This window comes from Garra rufa, chromosome 10, assembly GCF_049309525.1.
Source record: "Garra rufa chromosome 10, GarRuf1.0, whole genome shotgun sequence".
Taxonomy (NCBI): Eukaryota; Metazoa; Chordata; class Actinopteri; order Cypriniformes; family Cyprinidae; genus Garra; species Garra rufa.
This window is the reverse complement of record NC_133370.1, coordinates 21,011,465-21,033,792: the sequence shown is the minus strand read 5'-3', so window position 1 is coordinate 21,033,792 and position 22,328 is coordinate 21,011,465. Positions and strand designations below refer to the sequence as shown.

Sequence of the window (22,328 nt, the reverse complement as noted above, 5' to 3'; positions counted from 1 at the left end):
GTGATTGATTACCACTATTTATTGCTGGGTTTTATTGTGTGTCATACACTGTGGGGAATTTATTTGTTGATAGTGAACTGGAGTGTTGAGGCACAGCTTGTACTATCATTATTGATTTAGTTAGCTGTATGTCCAAGTGTCATTATCCTTCACTGCGTTCTCAGTCTGTCATTAAATCTCACTTTCACGTCTTCAGGATGCGGGCGTTCATTTTTTTATGTCTCATACCGCAGCTGCTGCACGTTATTGAATTGTTCCTTGGAAGATTTCATATCACGAGCGCTTTGATTCTAATTCAGCAGGATATATTATCTGCGTGGTCCTAAGTCGCAGGCCGGCCGACGGTGAATGACTGTATTTTCAATAATATCGACTCAGTGAATGCGGCCTGCATGGCCGATCCGTGCGGCACCTTTTCCCCCTTCTCACTGCAAATATTTAACGCCGCTTCGCTGATTGACAAGCCAAGGGGAGACTGGAGTGCAGTGTTTGTGTCGGTGATGGCAGCCATTTCGAGTGGATGCTTAAGAAGACTGTTGTGGATAAACATAAGTTTACCCTTCAGGGTGATTAAAAAACGTAACGAGCGCTGGAGTGCTGCTGAGACCCTTCAGACAAAGGCGTTTGGGAAGTTTTCAAGAGCAAAGTAGTTAAAATGTGCTTCGTACTGCGCCAGTGTCATTTCCTGCGACGTCGTTTGAGGGCTCTCCATTTTAGCAGCTGCACGCATAACAGCCTTCACACCACATCATATTTTCTGACACCGCTGGAAGCTTTTCAGTGAAAGTTAAAAAAGCGTGAGAAATCGCTGGCATGCCTTAATTTAGAGCAGCAATTAGCATGAAATCCTTTCGTCGGCCGCATTCTTGTAACTGTTGCCATTTTGGTCTTCTCACATGGTGTCTAGCTCAGACAGTTGGAGATTTGTGTGGGTTTGAATGTGTGTGTGTGTGTGTGTGTGTGTTTTCTGAGGGTATTGAATGACAGTGTCTGCCCTGTCCTGTAATAAAATGTAAGAGTGGCACTTTCACGGTTGTCAACAATCTCTAAATATACTGACAGACAGGCAGAGGAGCAGGAGCTGCGGTTTGAGTGACACCCTCCGCCGAAACTTTTGCATTTTCTCTCGGCAGTCAAATTTGACAGTCGTTTGTTTTCGATGAAATTGGATTCATTTGCACTGCTCCCCGAGAGCTGCGCCGAGAATATGTGTCGTTGACAACTTCTTATTTGTCTTTGTTGTACCCTTTCTGTTTCCTTACATCACTAACTTTCTGAGAGAGACACGTAGCTCATCACGGCAAGTGACACTGCAATATCATAACAATGTAATTTGAAAAGGAAATGCGATGCTAGATTTATGCTGGATCACTGTAACAATTCAGTGACAGATTTATTTTTTTCCCCTGGATAATCAATCTCAATTTTTAACTTGTGACAAATGTAGGATAATGAAATTTAAATGTAAGTGTTTGTGTATTTATTTATTTTTACTTGGACAACATCAGTTTTTGTACTTTATCATTCAAGGTTTTTAATAACTCTTGCAATACAGAGATGAATTACTGTGTTGAGCACTTTGTAATGGATTTTATTTAGCCTCATTTAAGATGGTTTCTTGAATCTTGGATTTTTCTCATAAAGATTGATAGACGGAGGGAAAGAAGCGTGACAGGAGTTGTGGTGGACATTGCTGTTCTGTACCCCCCTTTTGACCTCTCTCTCTCTCTCTCGCCGTCTCTGTTTCTCGCTCACACACACTCTTTGGCGTGTCAGTGTGTGTCAGGCTGACTCACTGCTCTCTTTGGTTGCTCTGGGACACTGGGCTCTCAGTTTGTGCATGCTTTTGTGCGTGTGTGTAGCTGGGGCACCAGGCAGACCGGTCGCAGCCACAGAAATGATTAGCACATCTGTACAACACTCAGCCTAGTTATGCCCCCTCTTTCTCTCTCTCTGGTGCGCCATTGGGGGGATATCCTGTGTCCTTTTATTGGATTGTCAGTTTCACACTGCCTGACTGCGCTGATGGTAATGATAATAAAATTGAAATATCCAGGTACTTATCACTGTATTACCTTGCTATCAACACCCACCCACACTCATTTTTTAGAGGTAATCCGAGGGGAGAGATTCGATACAGAGACGAGGCCCTGATGAGTGTGAGAGTGGGAAAAAAAAGAGGGGGCTTTCGATATTGGTACATTTTCAAGGTGCTATTTTCCCAGCTAGGCCGAGTGAGAAGACGGAACGTAATGCGATTCTTGGGCTTCTCGCCAGCATCAAGCGGTGTAGTGTAACCCATTTTCTACAGACAGGAAACGGCACACATTCCCCTGCCATGTATGTGATAATGTAAAGCTCTTTTTACTGGGCCGCAGAGTGTGTGTGTGTGTGTGTGTGTGTGTGCAGATCGAGTTTTAAAATTGATTCGAATGAGTGTTCTGGACAGCTGATATCTGTAAAAATGCCCTGATAAATTCCCCAGGAGTTTCTTTGATGCAGTCTGATATTCTGTGTGGCATTTGAAATGGCCTCGTCGTGACACAAGTCTAAAGGCCCATCTATTTGAATTACTCTGAATAAGAGGACCTGTTCTCCAGATGCACAGATTAGATTCTGTTTTCCATAATGCACGTGACGTCTCACAACATACACTGCCGTTTAAAAGTTGGGGTCGATAAGATTTGAACATTAAAAAAAAAGAACACTCTTACGCTCACCAAGGCTGCATTTATTTGATAAAAAATAAAATAAAATGATAAATCTAGTTAATATTATTACAATTTAAAATAACTGTTTTCTATTTTACTGTATTTTAAAATGTAAATTATTCCTGTGATGTCAAAGCTGAATTTTCATCAGCCATTACTCCAGTTTTCCATTCTATGCTGATTTGCTTCTCAACAAACATTTGTTGTTGTTATTATTAGTGTTGAAATCATTTAATACTAATTTGTACTTATGTGGAAACTGTGATTTTCCAGGATTTTTTAATGAATAGAAAATTGTTTATTTTAACATTCTAAATGACTTTGATATCAGTTTTAATTAGATTAATGAATACTTGCTAAATTAAATTAATTTCTTAAACAACAAAAAAAGAAAATATACTGACCCCAAACTTTTGAACAGTTGTGTATTTTACTTTTATGTCCCCAATAAAGTAATTTGAATCAAAATCAAAAAGTAATTTATTTGATAGGCTTTTTTGACCCTTTTTAATGATAGTTGATTATAAAAATACAGAATTTTATGTTAAACAGAGTCATTTTGATTTGTATTTGAGTGAGCTGTTTGAGCAGTACAATCATTTCTGAATCCCATGTATGTTAAATTTCCATTTAACTTGTAATAGATCACTTTCGGGTCTCCCTCAAGGGACTGGCGATGACGGACAGACGCACGCGTGCACAAATGGACACAGATTCGCTAAAACGCTGCTCATTAAACCCACTCACACTTCTACCAATCAGTGAATGTTATCCTCCAGGGCTTCTTCTCGGGCTGTTTGGCTGCAGCAGGGGTCAAGGGGTGAAGTGCGGCTAATTTATTCATTCAGTCAAATTTCCTGTGCAGATGGCAGGCTGATATGATATCAGTATGAGAATCCCATTGGAGGCAGAGGACCAGGGTGTTCACACGAGCAGGGCAGCGCTCTTATCTGATCAGCGCACGCCTCTTATCTGCCTCAGACGCCGTTCTGCTCCGCAGACAGGGAGATGGAGTAAGAGGCTTATATGTGATCTGAACCTCAGATCTGCGCGGGGAAACTTTCTATTTCGGAAACGGGAAAAGTAGGCAAGAGTTTCAGAGTGATTTTAAGTGGTTTAACTCCTCCTCTCTTTAACTTTCTTCAGGTGGAGGACCGTCGAGGATGAGCCGCCAGTGAAAGCAACCCCCGATTCTGCCAGTGTTGACAGCGCAAAAGTTTGCACCATTCTGCCCATACCGTTCACCCCGTCTCTCTTCTCTCCACCCCTCCCCCACACCCCTCTTCTCTCACCCCTAACCCCTCCTCCGCCCAACCCCAGCCCAATCTCCAAAATGGACTTGCACCGGGCGGCTTTCAAAATGGAGAGCTCCTCCTACCTGCCCAACCCGTTAGCATCCCCAGCGCTAATGGTGCTAGCATCAACGGCGGAGGCCAGCCGTGATGCCTCCATCCCCTGCCAGCAGCCTCGTCCATTCGGCGTGCCGGTTTCTGTGGAGAAGGATGTTCACCTTCCCTTCAACAATGGTTCCTACACATTCGCCTCCATGTATCACCGGCAGGGCGCCGTACCGCCAGGTTTCCCCAACAGGGACTTCCCTCCTTCCCTCCTACACCTCCATCATCAGTTTGCCCCACCAAATCTGGACTGCTCCCCCATAAGCATGCTCAACCACAGTGGCGTTGGGGCCTTCCGGCCCTTCGCTTCTCCTCCGGAGGACCGTGATGGAGCGGGAGGCGGATACCAATCCGCCTTCACCCCAGCTAAGCGGCTAAAGGGCTGCCTGGAGGCCGAGGCCTCTCCGCACCTGCGCTACTCAGACGCAGAAGGGAAAGAGTATGACTTTGGCGGTGCTCAGATCCCCTCTAGCTCGCCTAGCGCTCTCAAAGCCGTGGAAGATGCAGGGAAGAAGATCTTCGCAGTGTCAGGCCTGCTCTCGGACCGAGAAACCTCATCCAGTCCAGAAGATCGCATTGAGCGCTGTGAGTACACTCTTGTTCTAATTGAAGTGCACTATTAATGTCCGCTGCTAGTCTTTTAGATTTACTTTTAGATTCAAAAACACATTTTTTTTGTCATGTTGCGATCAGATTAACACTAACACACAATTCTGTTGTTTTGTTGTACACATTGATTATTTTGCTTTTGCATAAGCTAGTTACTCTCAAATGGTTTAAACTTAACCGGACTTAATTAAACTAAAGTTAGAATAACATTTAAAACAATGAACTGATTAAAAAACAGTAGGATGAAAAAAGATTATATTAAATTAAAAAGATTATATGTATGTATGTATGTAGGTATGTATATGTGTGTGTGTAAGAGTGCTTAACTTATAAATTTCTTGCTGTAATGTTATCCCTATAATGTAGAAAGTGTGTCCCACTTCACAAGTCAAACTGCTTGGGAATGTTTAGAGAGTGTGCCCTACCGGTCTTACAGAGCAGATAAATTCCACAGATAAAACTCATAAATGAAATGGAGGTTTCTCTTGGGCGAGAGTGGGTGTGAATGAGTGTGTATGTGTGTGTTTCGGAGGTTAGGAAATGTAAAATGTGTGCACAGATTCATAAGACCTCTGCAGAGCGGAAGCCCAGTGGTATTACTGTAGTAATCTAACCTGACCACTCTTACTCAAATACATTACAAGTCCCAGTGAAAACATAGGTACACACACACACACACACACACACACACACACACACACACACACACACACACACACACACACACACACACACACACACACACACACACACACACACACACACACACACAGTTCTACAAACTCTTTTTGAACCACTTTCATTTTCAAGATATTTACTAGCTAAAAGAAGTAATTGTTTTGAGAAGAAGACTCTTTGGCAACACTTTCCAACAAGGTTCATTAGTTAACATTAGTTAACATGAACAATGCTCCTACAGCATTTATTCATCTCAGTTATTTATTCATTCTAATAGTAATTTCAGAATTTGCTAATGCATTATTCAAATCAAAAGCTGTGCTTGTTAACATTAGTTAATGCACTGTGAACTAACATGAACAAACAATGAACAACTGTATTTTTATTATCTAACATTAACAAAGATTAATACATACTGTAATAAATGTATTGTGCATTCACGTTAGTTAATACATTAACTACTGTTAACAAATGATTGATTAACCTTATTGTGTCAAATTAAGTGTTACTAACACTTCCTGTTATGAGACCTCATTATTTAAATAAATACATAATGCAGACTGTATTATTTTTTAAATGATATAACAATAGGCAATTGGCAAATCCTAACCTCACTCCTAAATAAAAGTGTTTTTGCTTTTTTATTTTATTTCAGACAAAAACTCACACATATATGAGTGTTTTTGTTAGTAAATTAAGAGAATGTAAAAGCAGGTGCCATCTGTTTTTTATTTATTTATATTTTTTTGTACTTGTTCTTAGGTTCCCTTTATTTACAATAGTTAACTACATTAATTGACATGAATTAAAAATGAACAATTCTTCCACAGCATTTATTAATCTTGATGTGTTATCAACTAATACACTTTTGACAAAAGTTGAATTTAACATTAGTTAATGCACTATTAAGTAACATGAACAACAATTGTGTTTTTATTAACTAACATTAACAAAGATTAATAAACGCTATAAAATGATATATTGCTCATTGTTAGTTCAAGTTAGCTAATCCATTAATTTGTTTGGGAGCTTTATTCCTGTTTATTTTATCTGGCTTTCTTGTTTTTTATTTTTTAGTTTATGCCTCTTAATTTCTCTCTCTCACTCAGAAGCTTATATGGACCTGGAACACTGAACCAGTCATTGAAATTGAGATTTATACACCATCTGAAAGCTGAATAAATAAGAACAATAAATAAAATCCACTACTTTATGGTTTGTTAGGATAGGACAATATTTGGCAGAGATACAACTATTTGAAAATCTGGAATCTGAGGCTGCAAAGCCTTTAAAGTTGTCTAAATGAAGTTCTTAGCAATGCATATTACTAATCAAAAATTAAGTTTTGATATATTTATGGTAGGAAATGTACAAAATATTTTCATGGAACATGATATTTACTTAATATCCTAATGATTTTTTTGGCATAAAAGAAAAATCGATAATTTTGACCCATACAATGGATGTTTGGCTATTGCTACAAATATACCAGTGCTACTTAAGACTGGTTTTGTGGTCCAGTTCACTCTTTTTGGGAGAGCTATAGTGCAACAGTGAGGCCCAGCAGTGGGGTAAAGAGCGAGAGAGGGATACAGAAAGAAAGGGAAAGATGGAAGCACCCTTGATCGAACAGATGAGAGACAAGGGCGGTGAGCTGAGACTGATCCGATAAAACAGCAGCACGCAGGCTGGGAGGAGCGTGAATGACACCCAACAAGAAACGAGAGAGGAAGGCAGGAGTGTGAGGGAGGAAGAGAGACAGACTAGAGGAAACTGTGTCCAGTATCTCATCTAGAATTTCTCCTCTGAGGGGGTCTCGTTTGAGAGCGCTCTTTAAGACATCCAGCGTAGCGCTTTTGAACCGGCAGCAGCACAGGAAGCAGCGATACAGTGCCGGCCCGTTCGGCTAGAGGGATTATAACACCTTCACCCTCGGCTCAGATTAAGCGAAGATAGCGGCTCTCGAGGGCCAATCCAGGTATAATCCAAGTCCCTCAATGGACTGTAATCTGACATTCATACTATCAGATATGAGCAGCGGCTTCTCATGCTGAAATGAGAGGGGATTAGGGTGGCGGAAGGGATAGGAAAGCCTCAGCCTTCTCTCTGTGGAGAAAAAAAAAACAGAGAGAGAGTTTTAAAATACAATGATTTGGAGAGTGGGAGACAGTTTTGCCTTCTCACTCTCTGCCTCTCTCCTTCTCCTCCTCTCTTTTGAAGCTGAATCTAATTAGATTAAACCTTAGGCCCACCAAGGGCTCTAATGCAATTGAATTTCCAGCAGTGTTGTAGAAGAGACTTAAATTGGGTTCCCCTTGACTGGCTACCGTGCTACTGGCTGTCACTTCAGGAGCCCTGTCCTCTCTCTGGGCATTAAGCCCCAAATCTGCACTTTACTGCAGCCGGTGTGATTCTCAGCCTCTATGCTAGTGAGCAGGAAACCTTGGCAAGATACAGTCCTATCATGACACAATTCCTGAAGATAGTCTCGCTCCTCTTAATAGTTATGACATGTCACATCTAGAGCTTCACAGCAAGACGTTTTCATTATTTTTGAATGGAAAGCAGAACAACGTGTGGATAGAACATGTCCCTTACAAAAACAAAATTTTAACCATATGTTTGATTAAGATATTTTGTAAATTTCCTATTGTAAATATATCAAAACTTAATTTTTGATTAGTAATATGCATTGCTAAGAACTTTATTTGGACAACTTTGAAAGTGATTTTCTCAGTGTTTTGATTTTTTTTCGCACTCTCAGATTCCAGATTTTTAAATAGTTGTATCTTGGCCAAATATTATCCTATCCCAACAAACCATACATCAACGATAAGCTTATTTATTATTATTAACCGTTATGGCTGGTTTTGTTGTCCAGGGTCACATATAATATTGGCAGTGCTTCTATATATACACAAATCTTTTTTTTTTGTGGGTATAATTAGAATATTTACTTTTATTTTGTTTGTGTTTTATATTTTTATCCTTTATAAATGTTAAATAAAACTTATATATAAATATTTCACTTATATATAAATATTTATTTAATTTCAATTACATTTGAAATTACTATATTGTATTTGCATGATTGTTTTACATATGCTTTTTCCAAATCATCTATATTTATACAGAAAAATATTTTTTTCCCTGTGACTTTGTGTTGTGTGTATATATAGAATATGATTTTTTTTTTGGGTTAATTTAGCTTAGTTTTATAATTGTATTAAATGTAATATTATATATCAAATAATATCCAAACTTAGTATGGTTTGTTAGGATAGGGGAATATTTGGTCGAGATACAACTATTTGAAAATCTGGAATTTCAGGGTGCAAAAAAATCTAAATATTGAGAAAATTGTCTTTAAAGTTGTCTAAATGAAGTTCTTAGCAATGCATATTACCAATCAAAAATTAAGGTTTGATATATTTATGGTAGGAAATTTACAAAATATCTAATGACATCCTAATGTTTTTTGGCAAAAACGATAATTTTGACCTATGTAATGTATTTTTGGCTATTGCTACAAATATACCTGTGCTACTTAAGAGCACAGGTCCAGGGTCACAAATATGAAAGAAAGAAATACAAATAAAAATGTGATCTTCATTATTGTAATTCATTATTATGACTTCAGCGCATGACTGTGTTATTTTGGCAGAAATGATTGTCACAATGGAATTTTTTCTTGAGCATTTAATGTGCGTGTGTTCATTTTCCAGTGTGAATGTGTTACATCTGGTGCATGTTTGTTTGCCTTCTTCCTGCACACATTAGCACGGCAGAGCCGAGCAGTGAACCTGACCCAGGACAGCTATCCCAGCTTCACATCCAGAGGGAAAATCTCTGTGTGTGTGATAAACAGAGAGACTGATATAGTGTAACCTGTTTCCAAACTCAGTGTGAGCAGCGGAAAAAATAAGACATGAGACGTAGACGTAGGAGAGAAGGCAAGGAATGAGGGAGAGCGAGATGAAAGAAAGATAAAAAATAATAAAAGGCAGGGGATGAGCAATCAGCAGCGCCGTGAGCTGAAACGCAGACTGCAGCTGCCTTCCTGAGCAGCTGAAATAAAAGGGAAAAAATCCTTAAGACAACAGAACGCAGCCACACGGGCTTCCTTCCTGACGTGACCAGCCCGTGAGCCGTGTGGGCCTGTCTCCATAAATCCCCGCTGATTTACGGGGAACCGGGTGGCTGGCAGCTCCGTGCTTAACCCCCACCACCCCAGCAGCGAGCCGGGCTTATAGACGGGCCACCGGCCACACGTCCGTTCTTCCACACGCTCGTTCCGAACTTCAAATGATTTGAGCTCGGGTCGATATATAGCACAGATTATAGCACACATCAACACATGTTAAAAAAGATTCTCCCGTGTCCTCCCCGAACGCGTCAGAGCGTCAGTCACAAGGATATATTGTTACAGTGGCAAGCAAACCTGGCGGGGACTCGTCCTCTAATTTACACGGCTCCTGAGCAGTAGCGCCGAGATGCATTGTGTTAGCAAGCATAGTTATTTTTGCATTGCGTCTCCCTGTCGCTCTCTGGCTTTGTAGTTGCCAGTCAGCCACTGGGTTTGAGCCTTTAATTATTTGCCGGTGCTCTTTCTCTGTCTCTTTTTCATTCTCCTGCTCTCTCTTTCTCCTCACTCCCTACTCTGTCTGCGTGATTGATTCTTGTTTTCATGTTTTTCGATTGGGCCGCACAGATCTGTCAGAGTGTATAGTTATTCCGCCGTCTTTTCCCTTTCAAAAGCTCTGAAGAGCAGTGTGCACTGACAGCTGTTAAAACACACAGTTGTTGTTTTTTTTACCTCTTTTTTTTTGTCAGAGCAGATGTCAGTGGCATGTTTGTGTGTGTTTTTCTTTCGGGTGTATTGAAAACTTTGGAAACAGTTGCGGCAGAAGTGGCAAATGCACCAGGATACATCATAATAATGGAAAGCGAACAATAAAAAATGGTTGGAGTTGGAGAGAAACGTTTTTAGGCTGCTTTTTTCTCAAGCCGACTCTATTGTCTCCCTGACGCTCGTCTCCGGCAGGTGAAGAGTTAAGGAGATCAACATTGTCATCCCAACAAAAATCCCCCCTCCTTCTGTCTCTCCCTCCCTCCCTCATCTGTCCTCCTGCTCTGGTTCCTGCTCCCTCCCTCTCTCTGTCACGGTCTAGTGGCGAGGTTAAGTTAAGTAAGAGTGTTCTAATAATTAGGCTGCAGAGCGGCCGCTCGTCTGTGCTTACCCAGATGTTAAAAGGCTTGTCCTCTCATGTTGCCTCCCTGTCGGTGCCCCCTCCACCCTTCATTCATCCCTCCCTTCAAGCTTCTCCCTCTCTTATACTCTTGCCACCACCTTGGTGATCTATCTATCTATCTATCTATCTATCTATCTATCTATCTATCTATCTATCTATCTATCTATCTATCTATCTATCTATCTATCTATCTATCTATCTATCTATCTGTCTGTCTGTCTGTCTGTCTGTCTGTCTGTCTGTCTGTCTGTCTGTCTGTCTGTATATATCTGTAGTTCTATTGTTTTATCATTCTGTCGTTCAATTTATCATTCTGTCTCTCTGTATCTTCACAATTGCTTAACAGAGCAATAAAACTGGGCATTTTATAGCAAACATTTGCTTGCAACCAACCTTAGGGGATTTGGGTTTCATCTCTATTTGAAACTCTGCCTCTCAGAAGCATTTGAGAGTGATGAGAATTACTTTATTGCAGATCAGAGGAGCAAAGTGTGTGATCCGTCTTGCTCTCTCCTCTGGTTACTCTTGGCAAAAGACAGCAGGTGTCAGTGCAGCAGGCCATGGCTGCACCACTCTGTGCGGTGTGAGGGAGTGCCGGGCCGAGCCATTGTTGCGGCATGATGCAGATCAAGGATTAGCGCTTCCTGCCTGAGCTTTGTTGGCAGGCCCGCTTGAATTGGACACAGACTGGTGTGTGCGGACCGCTGGAGCCACTGTTAGGGAAATGAACAGGGGAAATGAGATGAGCGCATGCATCCTCTGCAGACAAACAGCTGGGATCAGAGCGAATGAGTGAATTGACATAGAACATGAAGGTCTTACATCGTGGCACAAACCTCATGAATATACAGTAGCTGACAAACACATTTGTTTGGAATGAAATTGCAGATTACTTGGATTTGTTTGTGGTTTAAAAGACTATGCTTTTTGCCCTAAATGATTTCCATTCATAGGTTCAAGCACTTGGCAGAAGCGTACACGCAGCTGTATGGGGGTTCTGTCAAGCACACACATGCACCCAGGATTTAGGTCAGGCTCGTTCCCATGGCCTGGATGTGGGCCTTGTGGTGATGTCACACTTTGCTATAAAAGCAAGCCGAAAGCGGTCCGCTGAGTCCTGTAGAACCGCACAGCTGGCATTAGTATCCGTTCTGCTCATGCACCCGGGGTCAGGCAGCCGGTCATGGTACCACAGCGGGCCGTCCGTCAACCCTGAGTTTAGTTCCGGGCCACCGGCAACCAGGAACAGCCCTTAGATCAGGCTCAAACTCCCCTCCTCCCCATTCTGGACTAATGCAGATGTGCTGAAAAGCCTCGTCCCCCCGAGTCCTTTAAAGAGGTAGGGGATGAAACTTCACTCTCGCTAACAGGTTCACCACCCAGAGCACAGCAGACCCACCCCAGCCCGTTCGCAACCACCACCTCTTTATCCTTCTCCCTCTCTTCCTTCACCCCTCCTCACTGTTTCCCCCAGTAATCTAATCTTCTCTTCGTGTGCGGGTGCAGTCTTCTGTGACAGACTTGTTTCCAAAAAGCCGGCTTGGCTAAAGGACACACATATTATATATATTTATTGCATCCCTTAAATGTGAATTATTGAACACGAGTGATTACCAAGCGGGGGGCTTTCCGGGAGTTTCAGACGACTGTCGCGGATTAAAACAACAGGATCCGGAGCGACATCTTGCATGAGAAATGTCTTTAATGTAAGCTCGGCTTTCTTCCGAACATTAGCATTAGCTAGATGCGCGCCGTAAGCCCTTACACCTGTAGCAGTTTGTGGCTTGTTTTCAAGTGCTAACGAAGCTTCCAGCTCTGCTTTATTGCTTCTGAGAGGGCCGCGTGTGTGTGATCATTGCTCATTACCGGTCGGTGAGACCTGAGGCGGAAAGGCGGCTCAGGAGAATCTGCATGGAGACACGCACGCTCCTCCAGAATGCCAATAGCCCGCACACATTAGAAAGTGTTGCCATTTTGTACCTTCTTCCCGTCACTCTCTGTCCAGGCGCTCGTAGGGGCCTGATTAATTATTTAGCAGCATGTATCATCTATTTACCTTAGTAATCCATCTGTCAGCACGCCTATTGATCCAATCCTGCATTCTAATTGTGCATCCTCTCGCAGCAGCTAGCTCATATTTAAATTCAATGCCTGTCACTGCGCCTGACTGTCTGTGCGCCGTGTGACTCTCGACTATCGCGTCTGTCGCTGCGGTTGCGTTTCAGAGGCCGTGTTGAGCTACAGCTGTGCTGGAGAAAGTGAGAGTGTATCTTTCGCCCCTTCTCAGGTGTGACCGCATTGTTGTTTTTGAAGTGACACGTGGAAGGGGGGTTTTATTTGGAAAGACGTGGTCGAAAACGAAAGAGATGTAGGAGGAGGCAAAGAAAATCATGAAACAAATGTTTCGATTGTCATGGTCACACTGTACATTTGGTCCCCCTTAGTTTCAGTCCTATTTCCTCTTATTTTCTTTGGTGTCTGTAACCTAGAACATCTGCTGCCTTGCTGCACATATCTATCTATCACCTATCATCTATCTATTAACATTTTCTAGAAACTATCATCTGTCTGAAATGTACATTTACTCCTTTCAGCTCATCAAGACACCATTTTTATTTGTACTACCAACTGCCAAAATGCACAAACAGGATTTTGGGATGTCATAGACAATAAAGTTGCCTTGTTGTCCTCCCACTTCTGTATAGTGCCTGCAAAGGTTGCATTTTTCAACTTTCGGACAGTCTTTGTCTTACCTGTTCTCTCCCTCTCTAGTGCTTTCACTTTCATCCCTCTCTGTGTTTCTCTGTGGGTGGTTGTGTGGTGGCAGTAGGGGCTTGTTTGTTGTGGTGACAGGGAGGCGGCCCACTGATAAGAGCACCATGGCAGCTGGTTGCCGTGGCGGTGTGCGGTTAGTGAAAGGGCCAGAGTGCGGGGCGGTCAGGAAGCTGAAACTCTCCTGCAGTTGTCAGGCTGGTCTGTCTGGCCAGGCCCATGAAGCTGGGCTTTTACATGCCAATAAAGAGGGCCGTTTTGGGGGTGGGCTGGCAGCCAGGCAGCCTGGGAGAAAACAGTTAAAATAGGCACTTAAGAACTCCCTCCCCCCTCTCCTATCACGATGGGTTACGTCGGCATTCTCAGTTGTGTTCTAACAAGGCTTTTGACATAATTGAATACAGTAGCCCTGAGTAGATAAGCATTTCGTGTGCCAGCCACTGTGCGTCGTCTGAAAATTCTGGCTATGTGAGTGCACGCAGGAACTGTATGTGTGTATGTGTGTGTTTTATTAATTTGTGTGTGTACTAATTCTGCGTGTGTGTCCACACTCTCACTGCCAGCTGGACGTGTGTGAGCTTATATCCTTCCTTTGATGGCCCACTCCTCTTCAGGGCTAATCAGAACAGATGCGCGAGCGCCCAGCATGAGTGATCGTGCAAATGCAGCAATCAGTAAACACTCGCTGAGTTAATGACACCAATCAATGGCCTTTTAAAACAGCTATTTGATAATTGCAATCATCAATGCCTCCTGTAGTATACATTACAAATGGGCCTCTCCTCTTCTACTCCCTCTTTCTCCATCTCTCTTTTTCCTCTTCCTTTCATTTTGTGAACACAGATGCATGGTCATATTATCCTGTCACCCGGCGTGGTGCTGTAATTGAACCATATGCATCTCAGGCTATCATTGAACCATTTTGCCCCCTTGCATTTGAGGATTTTTAACTTGTTTTATTGAATTGAAAACAGCAAATATAAAAAAGTTGTAAGAGTTTCAAATAAAAAAATACATGTAATTTAATTTCTCAACCCACATTTTGTTGAGACCACTTAAGACCCAGTCCAAATGTATTCAAAATTTGCAGCTTTAATCATGCTCCATTTAAAATTGGAACATTTTTTAAATTCTAAAATATTTAAAAGACATAAAACATGAATTAATGCAGTGAAATTTGATTAAAATATCTGTTGTGCAGGTCTAGACATATGTGACCCTTAAGCCTTAAGTCTTAAGTCGCTGGGGTATATTTGTAGCAATAGCCAAAAATACATTGTATGGGTCAAAATTATTGATTTTTCTTTTATGTCAAAAATCATTAGGAAATTAAGTAAAGATGTTACATTAAGATTTTTTGTAAAATTCCTACTGTAAACCTATCAAAATGTAATTTTTGATTAGTAATATGCATTGTTAAGAACTTAATTTGGACAACTTTAAAGGTGATTTTCTCAGTATTTTGATTTTTTTGCACTCTTAGATTCCAGATTTTCAAATAGATGTATCTCGACCAAATATTGTCCTATCCTAACAAACTATACATCAAAAGCTTATTTATTCAGCTTTTAGATGATGTAAAAATCTCAATTTCCAAAAACGGACCCTTATGACTGGTTTTGTGGTCCAGGGTCACATATTGAATCTTAATTCTTGTTAAAAATGAAAAAGACATGTTAAAAGAGAAAATAACAGGTTATCACTGAAGTCTCAAACAAAAAGCAAGTCTCAACAAAGGCTGAGGGTAAAAAAATAAGATTTTGCAATCAAGAACTCTGAGGCAAGCCTCAATTTCATCTTATTTGGTGGCCAATATTGATTAATTCACTTTTCATTACTATTCTTTGTTCCTTTTTGTGTTCACTCAGTGTGAGCGATACAGTATCGGACAGCGGTTACGAGTGATCTCATGCACCGAGTGCTCTTCCTGTCTGTGTTTTCTGCGAGTCGAGAGCAAGTTTATTTTTGTGACACATCAAAGAACACGGACGCTCTTTGACCGCGTCTCCTCCCGGGGGGTCAAAAATCTTCTTAAGCAGAGACCCCCTCCACTTCACCCCTATCAAAGCCCGTAACTGCCCCCCCTTCGGTCGGCCATTTTCAGCCCGGCGGCTGTGCGCCTGCAGGCCCGAGACCCCGACAATTTCAGCACTGCAGAGCCGAAAATTGTCGCCATTGAAAATGGCACCTAAAAGTGGCTAATCTGAACTCCCTCTTTATCGAGCCCCCCCTTCCTGTGTGTATATGTGTGCTTTTGTGAGTTAAGCTGCGATTCACACCTGCTGCTGTGTAATCCTGTAGTCATGTTGGCCCCTGGCTCCCGTGCTCACGCGGTTCTGCGGGTGCCATTTGGATACGGGCTGTCTAATACCACATCCCCACGGCAGAATGCACGGCATCCGCCTCTGGGGAAACGCGGGGTGGAGGGGGGGCACAGTCGAGCCTACAAATGGGGTCTGGAGGAGGAGGGGGGTGGGTTTAGAGAGCAAAAGAGAGCAAATCTGTCACTTTTCCCAAAGCAGTCACCCCTGTGACCTCCATTCAAAGATATATTGATTTTCCAGTGCTCTGTCTAACAAGCGGCAGGCTGAGTGGGGTTTAGTGATAGTGGTCGTATGGCTTGGACACAGCGTGATGCTCTCTTCTAGAAGTTAAACACGTCTCCTTTCTGTCCTTCTTGCGGGGACATCAAACAAGTTCAAATAATCAAAAGCCACCGGCTCCCCCTTTGCAGATCGCTCCATATGAGACCATTTTTCTCCACACATATGACAGTGTGTTTGCGCCTCGTGTGGGGCCTTTTGCTTTAACTTTGCTCCTTTTTTGGACCTGCGTGTGTGTCCAGTTTGCTTTGTGCGGCTTAGGAGGGCTCATGCAGGCCTTCCATGCTTGACTCCTTTAACTTTTTGTTTACTGGTTTCCTATGATACACACAGAGTCTGGCGAGATGCAAAGATCTGTGGAGCAGAGAGGAGGGAAACAAAGCGAGCATGTACAAACAAACAGTATCGGGGGAGAAGGGCCTACGCATCTCAGAGCGAGTCTATCCTTCGGTACATCGGCCTAAGCCTTGAAAGAGAGAAAGATAGACACAGATGGCTGCGTTCACACTGCAGTAGAATACCGATGTCACTTCAGTTTTAGAGTCTTTTTTATATGTTTATGTTCATGTGACAGTTTTACTGAATATGGCACATTTAAGACATTTGATTTACATTTTTATTAAATAAGGTGTTAGATGTTTCACTGGTATGCTTTTAGATGTTATATAAGAACAGAAAAGGACTTAATTTATTCATTCTTCTGCAAGTCGTAGTTTAAGTAGGTCAATCTGCGAATCACATCTGCTTATAAATGACCATGTGAACATAGCCAAAGAGTAAAAGGCAGATAGACACGTAGAGCGCAAGAGAGCGAACGGTTTACTTGCAGCACCAGAGAAGAGAGGGTTGTTTTTGAGACAAGACTGTTTGTTCAGTCAGGCTTCAACAAACCTGCCACCAATGGCTTGCTGAGCTGGGGTGAACACAGAGGAATGTTTCACTTCGTTTTCTCAGATGTGTTTGTATTTCATGGAATGATGCACAAAGAAATACAAGATTTGTTTTTTGCCTCGCCAGAAAGCCAGTTTTATTTTTCTTCTTGTTTTTTTTCTCCCTTGGTAGATTTTCAGGCAATCTGTTCCAAACTGTTACGACTCCAGCTGAATTCTCATAATGACAGTGCGAGGCTACATCAGCGGTGGATGTAGACGGTGGCATGTACCGTGTGAATAGCAGAAGGGCCTGTAAAGTGGAGGTTTTAAAACTGACTGTCTTTGCGGCAATGTCACAGTAACAACTGGAGAGATGTTATGAGACCGCTCCAGTGGCAGGTGTCTGGGGAGAAATGGCCTCACGCAGAAACCTGGTGTTATAGCTGTGGTAACAGGGCAATTGGTGGGGTCGGGGCAGACGCCCTGGTGGGCCGGGACGTCTGCATTCCTTAGGCAGATTGCATGGTGGGAAATGTTTTGGTGGGGGTTCTGGGTTTGCTGTGTGCTGTAATAGCAGGGCGTGGAGCACAGGGAGAGGTTTACCTGTGGCTGTGAGAACAGCACTGATATGACCCTCACCCCCAGCCACATGCTGCCAAAAGGTGTTGAAAAGGGTTACACAAAAAGTAAAAATCATGAAAAAGAAAAATGGTTAACAAAACTATTTGCCCTATAACTGTCTTTTTTGAGGTTTCAACTTTATTGCATTAAGGGAAAATAAATATCAGGTTGGAGTCGTGGCCTAGTTGTTTAGGGTGCTCATTTGAGTAATGTGAGTTTGAATGTGGCTTGCAACAATTGCCCAACTTCTACCATTATTTTCCTGTTCTTTTTCTACTGTTCATACAGTCTAGAAACATTGCAATATATAAAATAAATTGTCTTCATATATATGTATTAGTGCTGTCAAACGATTAATTGCGATTAATCGCATCCAAAATATTATATATATATATTATAATATATATATATATATTATATATATATATATATATATGAGCAATATCACACTCGTAGGCTTGAGATATGGCTGTATATCAGCACGGTTGTGATTCGCCGTAGGCGATATTGCGTTTATACAACAGTTCGACGGCACAAGTGTGTAAGTACATAAACAAAATAACAACGGAGTGTCTTTAAAAGCCCTCTTTTGTGCGAACTATTCCTTTCCGCCACGAATTCAAATCAAAGTTTGACGGTTGGTCAGCTGAGCATAAACAAAGACTATAGAATACCCAAGACATGTCACTCGTGTAGTTTTGAATGGGGAAAAATGCAACGCTCATTATGGCCGCGAAGCCCCGCCTTCTTAGTGAAAGAGCCAATCGTTGATTAGTAAAGTCAGCGCGTCACTGCAGCTGCTGTTAGAAGTCCCGGTTGCTATAGAAACAATCGGCGCTCTAAGACGTGCGCTCAGTACTGCGCATGCGCACTGGCTCATCTAGCCGGAAAAATAAGCGTTTTGTCACGCTATTGGAGCACAAGGAACCATATTTATGAGGCAGTTCTTGTTGGATTTCTTTGGAGATTTAAAATATGAAATTTAATCGTAAGCTTGGTGAACAGTTTTGGAGAATTTGATGTTTCCCCATTCAAACAGATAGGAGCTGCACTTGTATGCCCGAGAGGCGTTTCAAAGATAGCCGCCGAGTGACATGACTTGCCTTAAAGGGACTTTGGCATAAACTTCTTCGTTACTAATTCCAAAACGTCACTTTAGAACTAGTAACGAAGGAATGTTGCGTTGCTTCATTGAAAGCCTATTGTATTACTGTATTAAAATCTCACTGTATCATTTTTGAGTATTATCACAGAGAGATGGACTGAGCGAGTGATTAACGTACCTGCATCTGATAGAGCATTCATATTCATATTCACGATGATATGACATTAGTTTGAATGTTTACTGAAGAAAGCGTTAATATCCGTTTATCTATTAAGGGTGATTTTGCTGCTCAGTGCATTTATTCACTGTGGCAAACTGTTGTTGAAGCTAAAAATAACTTAACTTCATTTTAAAAGTCCCAAAGTCAGTATTAACTGCTCACTCATAACACGGTCTCTTGTCGCCATCTAAAGGCGGAACAATGTAACGTTAACTAAAATCACCATCACGAATGTAAGCACGTTACTCAATACTAAGTACTATTATTAAATACATTATTTAAAATATAGTTTATATAAATTTTTATTTATTGAGTAATAATATTTAATAAACAACAACAACAAAAACAGGCATCAAAAAGTTGCTAGGCAATTCAGTAAAGAGTAAAGGCAGCATTCAGCATTGAATTTACATAAACATGCTAGATGATAGGGTTGTGCCGATAGACGATAGTATCGTGTATCGACGATAGTCAGAGATCTCGCCTGTTGCCTTTGACGATAGCAAGACGATTATTATTATTATCCGTCAACAAAGAACTTAACTTTAACAATGCAGTGCAGAGAGTCGGTTCTAGGATGCTTCAGAAACTTGCCGCGGTATAAACACACACAGAGAAACACACATTTTTTTTTATATACAAAACTTGTATTTTATTTTGGATGTTATTAACCGTGATCAATCATATTTTAGTTTGGATTTGATTAATATTAATACATTACTTTTTCATGTATGTATGTATATATATACAGGTCCTTTTAAAAAAATTAGCATATTGTGATAAAGTTCATTATTTTCTGTAGTGTACTGATAAACATTAGACTTTCATATATTGTAGATTCATTACTACACAACTGAAGTAGTTCAAGCATTTTATTGTTTTAATATTGATGATTTTGGCATACAGCTCATGAAAACCCAAAATTCCTATCTCAAAAAATTAGAGCAATAAAAGAAAAGTGTTTTTAATACAAAAAAGTCAACCTTCAAATAATTATGTTCAGTTATGCACTCAATACTTGGTCGGGAATCCTTTTGCAGAAATGACTGCTTCAATGCGGCGTGGCATGGAGGCAATCAGCCTGTGGCACTGCTGAGGTGTTATGGAGGCCCAGGATGCTTCGATAGCAGCCTTAAGCTCATCCAGAGTGTTGGGTCTTGCGTCTCTCAACTTTCTCTTCACAATATCCCACAGATTCTCTATGGGGTTCAGGTCAGGAGAGTTGGCAGGCCAATTGAGCACAGTAATACCATGGTCAGTAAACCATTTACCAGTGGTTTTGGCACTGTGAGCAGGTGCCAGGTCATGCTGAAAAATTAAATCTTCATCTCCATAAAGCTTTTCAGCAGATGGAAGCATGAAGTGCTCCAAAATCTCCTGATAGCTAACTGCATTGACCCTGCCCTTGATAAAACACAGTGGACCAAAGTACTTTTTTCGGATGAAAGCAAATTTTGCACGTCATTCGGAAATCAAGGTGCCAGAGTCTGGAGGAAGACTGGGGAGAGGAAAATGCCAAAATGCCTGAAGTCCAGTGTCAAGTACCCACAGTCAGTGATGGTCTGGGGTGCCATGTCAGCTGCTGGTGTTGGTCCACTGTGTTTTATCAAGGGCAGGGTCAATGCAGCTAGCTATCAGGAGATTTTGGAGCACTTCATGCTTCCATCAGTCTAATGTTTATCAGTACATTACAGAAAATAATGATCTTTATCACAATATGCTAATTTTTTGAAAAGGACCTGTATATAAAACATATATCATATATAGTAATATTATATAGTAGCATTACATTTTACTAAAATTCGACATTTCAGCACCACATTTAAATCAACCTATCTTTTCTATTTTATATTTGTAATTTCTAAAGACTGTATTGACAGTATACAACAGATATTTTACATATTTATAATTAATATTATTTATAATTGTATATAAGAATAGCATGTAGTGTGTGTACATTTTAAGCTTTCACCGAGTGTGTGTGTTGCTGTGTCCACCCTGGAGGGTCTTTTCTAGCCATTCTACCTGTTGTAGCGCGCTCTGCTGCTGTGTTAATAATATTCTGTCGATACAGCGACGTGATGAGCCGGCTGTCTGGTTTGGGCTGTTCTACATCCATCATCCCCGCTTCCAGCCTCCACCCGTCAATATCGGGGCCCAATGCTAATGGTGGCATTTAACCAGCGGACCTGACAAATTAACCACTGCCCGTCTACAAGGGTTAAATATTCATCATCCCAGCTTTAACCAGTCCTATCCCCCCTCGCACAGCACCTACAGAGCGGTCACACGAGCACAGTGCTTTCAGCACTACATCACTCACATGTGCCCCGAACAAGGCCCAGAGCACCAGGAGGGAACTGAGGTTAAACATACTGTCTTCTTATGGCCAGGAACTGTGAAAAATGGTGGCAGTCCTCTTATTTATTTTTTATTTTTTTACTTACTACATTCTTACCGGCCAAGGGACAGGCAAGACACGTGTGTGTGCATATGCTCACACATGTACACAGTGCACATCCTTGGTGATCTCACCCTTATGTTGGGGGTTTGTTAAAATCAAAGCATCCCATCACCCTATACCTCTCCGGCCGGGTTCGCACAACAGCTTGTGGTGTGTATATGTGTCCGTCTGTCTGTGTGGGTGTATATGTGTGTGCAAAGCATGAAAGAGACCCTGGTTTCTACTGTCCACCCCTCCCCTCCACTGATCCGTATGTCTCCCCCCCTTTCTCTGTCTCTCTTATTCAGCCTGTCCATCAGTGGCCTCATAAATAATTCATTGCACTCTCCCTGATGTCTTGTCACCTTCCCTTCTCATTCGCCACCTTGGCTCCCTCCTCTCACTTCCCCTGTGCTGTCCTCAGTGTAGCGGAACACCCTGGGAGACAGCGAGGCCTGGACCACACACACCCTCTCTCTCTCTCTCTTTTCTCATCCCTGGCTCCTCCCTCTTCCCCTGTCCTAGTCAATGGTCATTCAATCAGAAATGGCTTCCTTTAGTGGGCTCCATTTGTGGATAGCATTTGTAGACCGGCAATTAATAGCATGTCCTTTTAAACTGTCCTCTTGCTTTAAGATTCATGCACTCTGTGGTAAGTCCTTGACTCAACACTGAGAAATAGTATTAGAGCCCTGTGTTTATACACTATATGTGGCACTAGACCACAAAACCAGTCTTAAGTAGCATAGGTATATTTGTAGCAATAGCCAAGAATACATTGTATGGGTCAAAATAATCGATTTTTCTTTTATGCCAAAAATCATTAGGGTATTAAATATGTTCCATGAAAATATTTTGTAAATTTCCTACGATAAATATATCAAAACTTAATTTTTGATTAGTAATATGCATAAGAACTTCATTTGGACAAATTTAAAGGCAGTTTTCTCAATATTTAGATTATTTTGCACCCTCAGATTCCAGATTTTCACATATATTTTCAAATATTGTCCTATCCTAACAAAACATACATCAATGGAAAACG

The 22,328-nt window shown here is 41.5% G+C and overlaps 1 protein-coding gene across 7 annotated transcripts in view; it reads left to right on the top strand.

The window, feature by feature from the left end:
* Nucleotides 1-22,328, top strand: part of rnf220a (ring finger protein 220a) — a 138,960-nt gene that overhangs the window by 3,443 nt on the left and 113,189 nt on the right. For all 7 annotated transcript variants that reach the window (XM_073848581.1, XM_073848579.1, XM_073848580.1 and 4 more), the window contains exon 2: nucleotides 3,858-4,693. In XM_073848581.1, coding sequence (XP_073704682.1) covers nucleotides 4,045-4,693 — 649 coding nt within the window. In that variant the 5' untranslated portion in view covers nucleotides 3,858-4,044. The remainder of the gene's footprint in view (nucleotides 1-3,857; nucleotides 4,694-22,328) is intronic.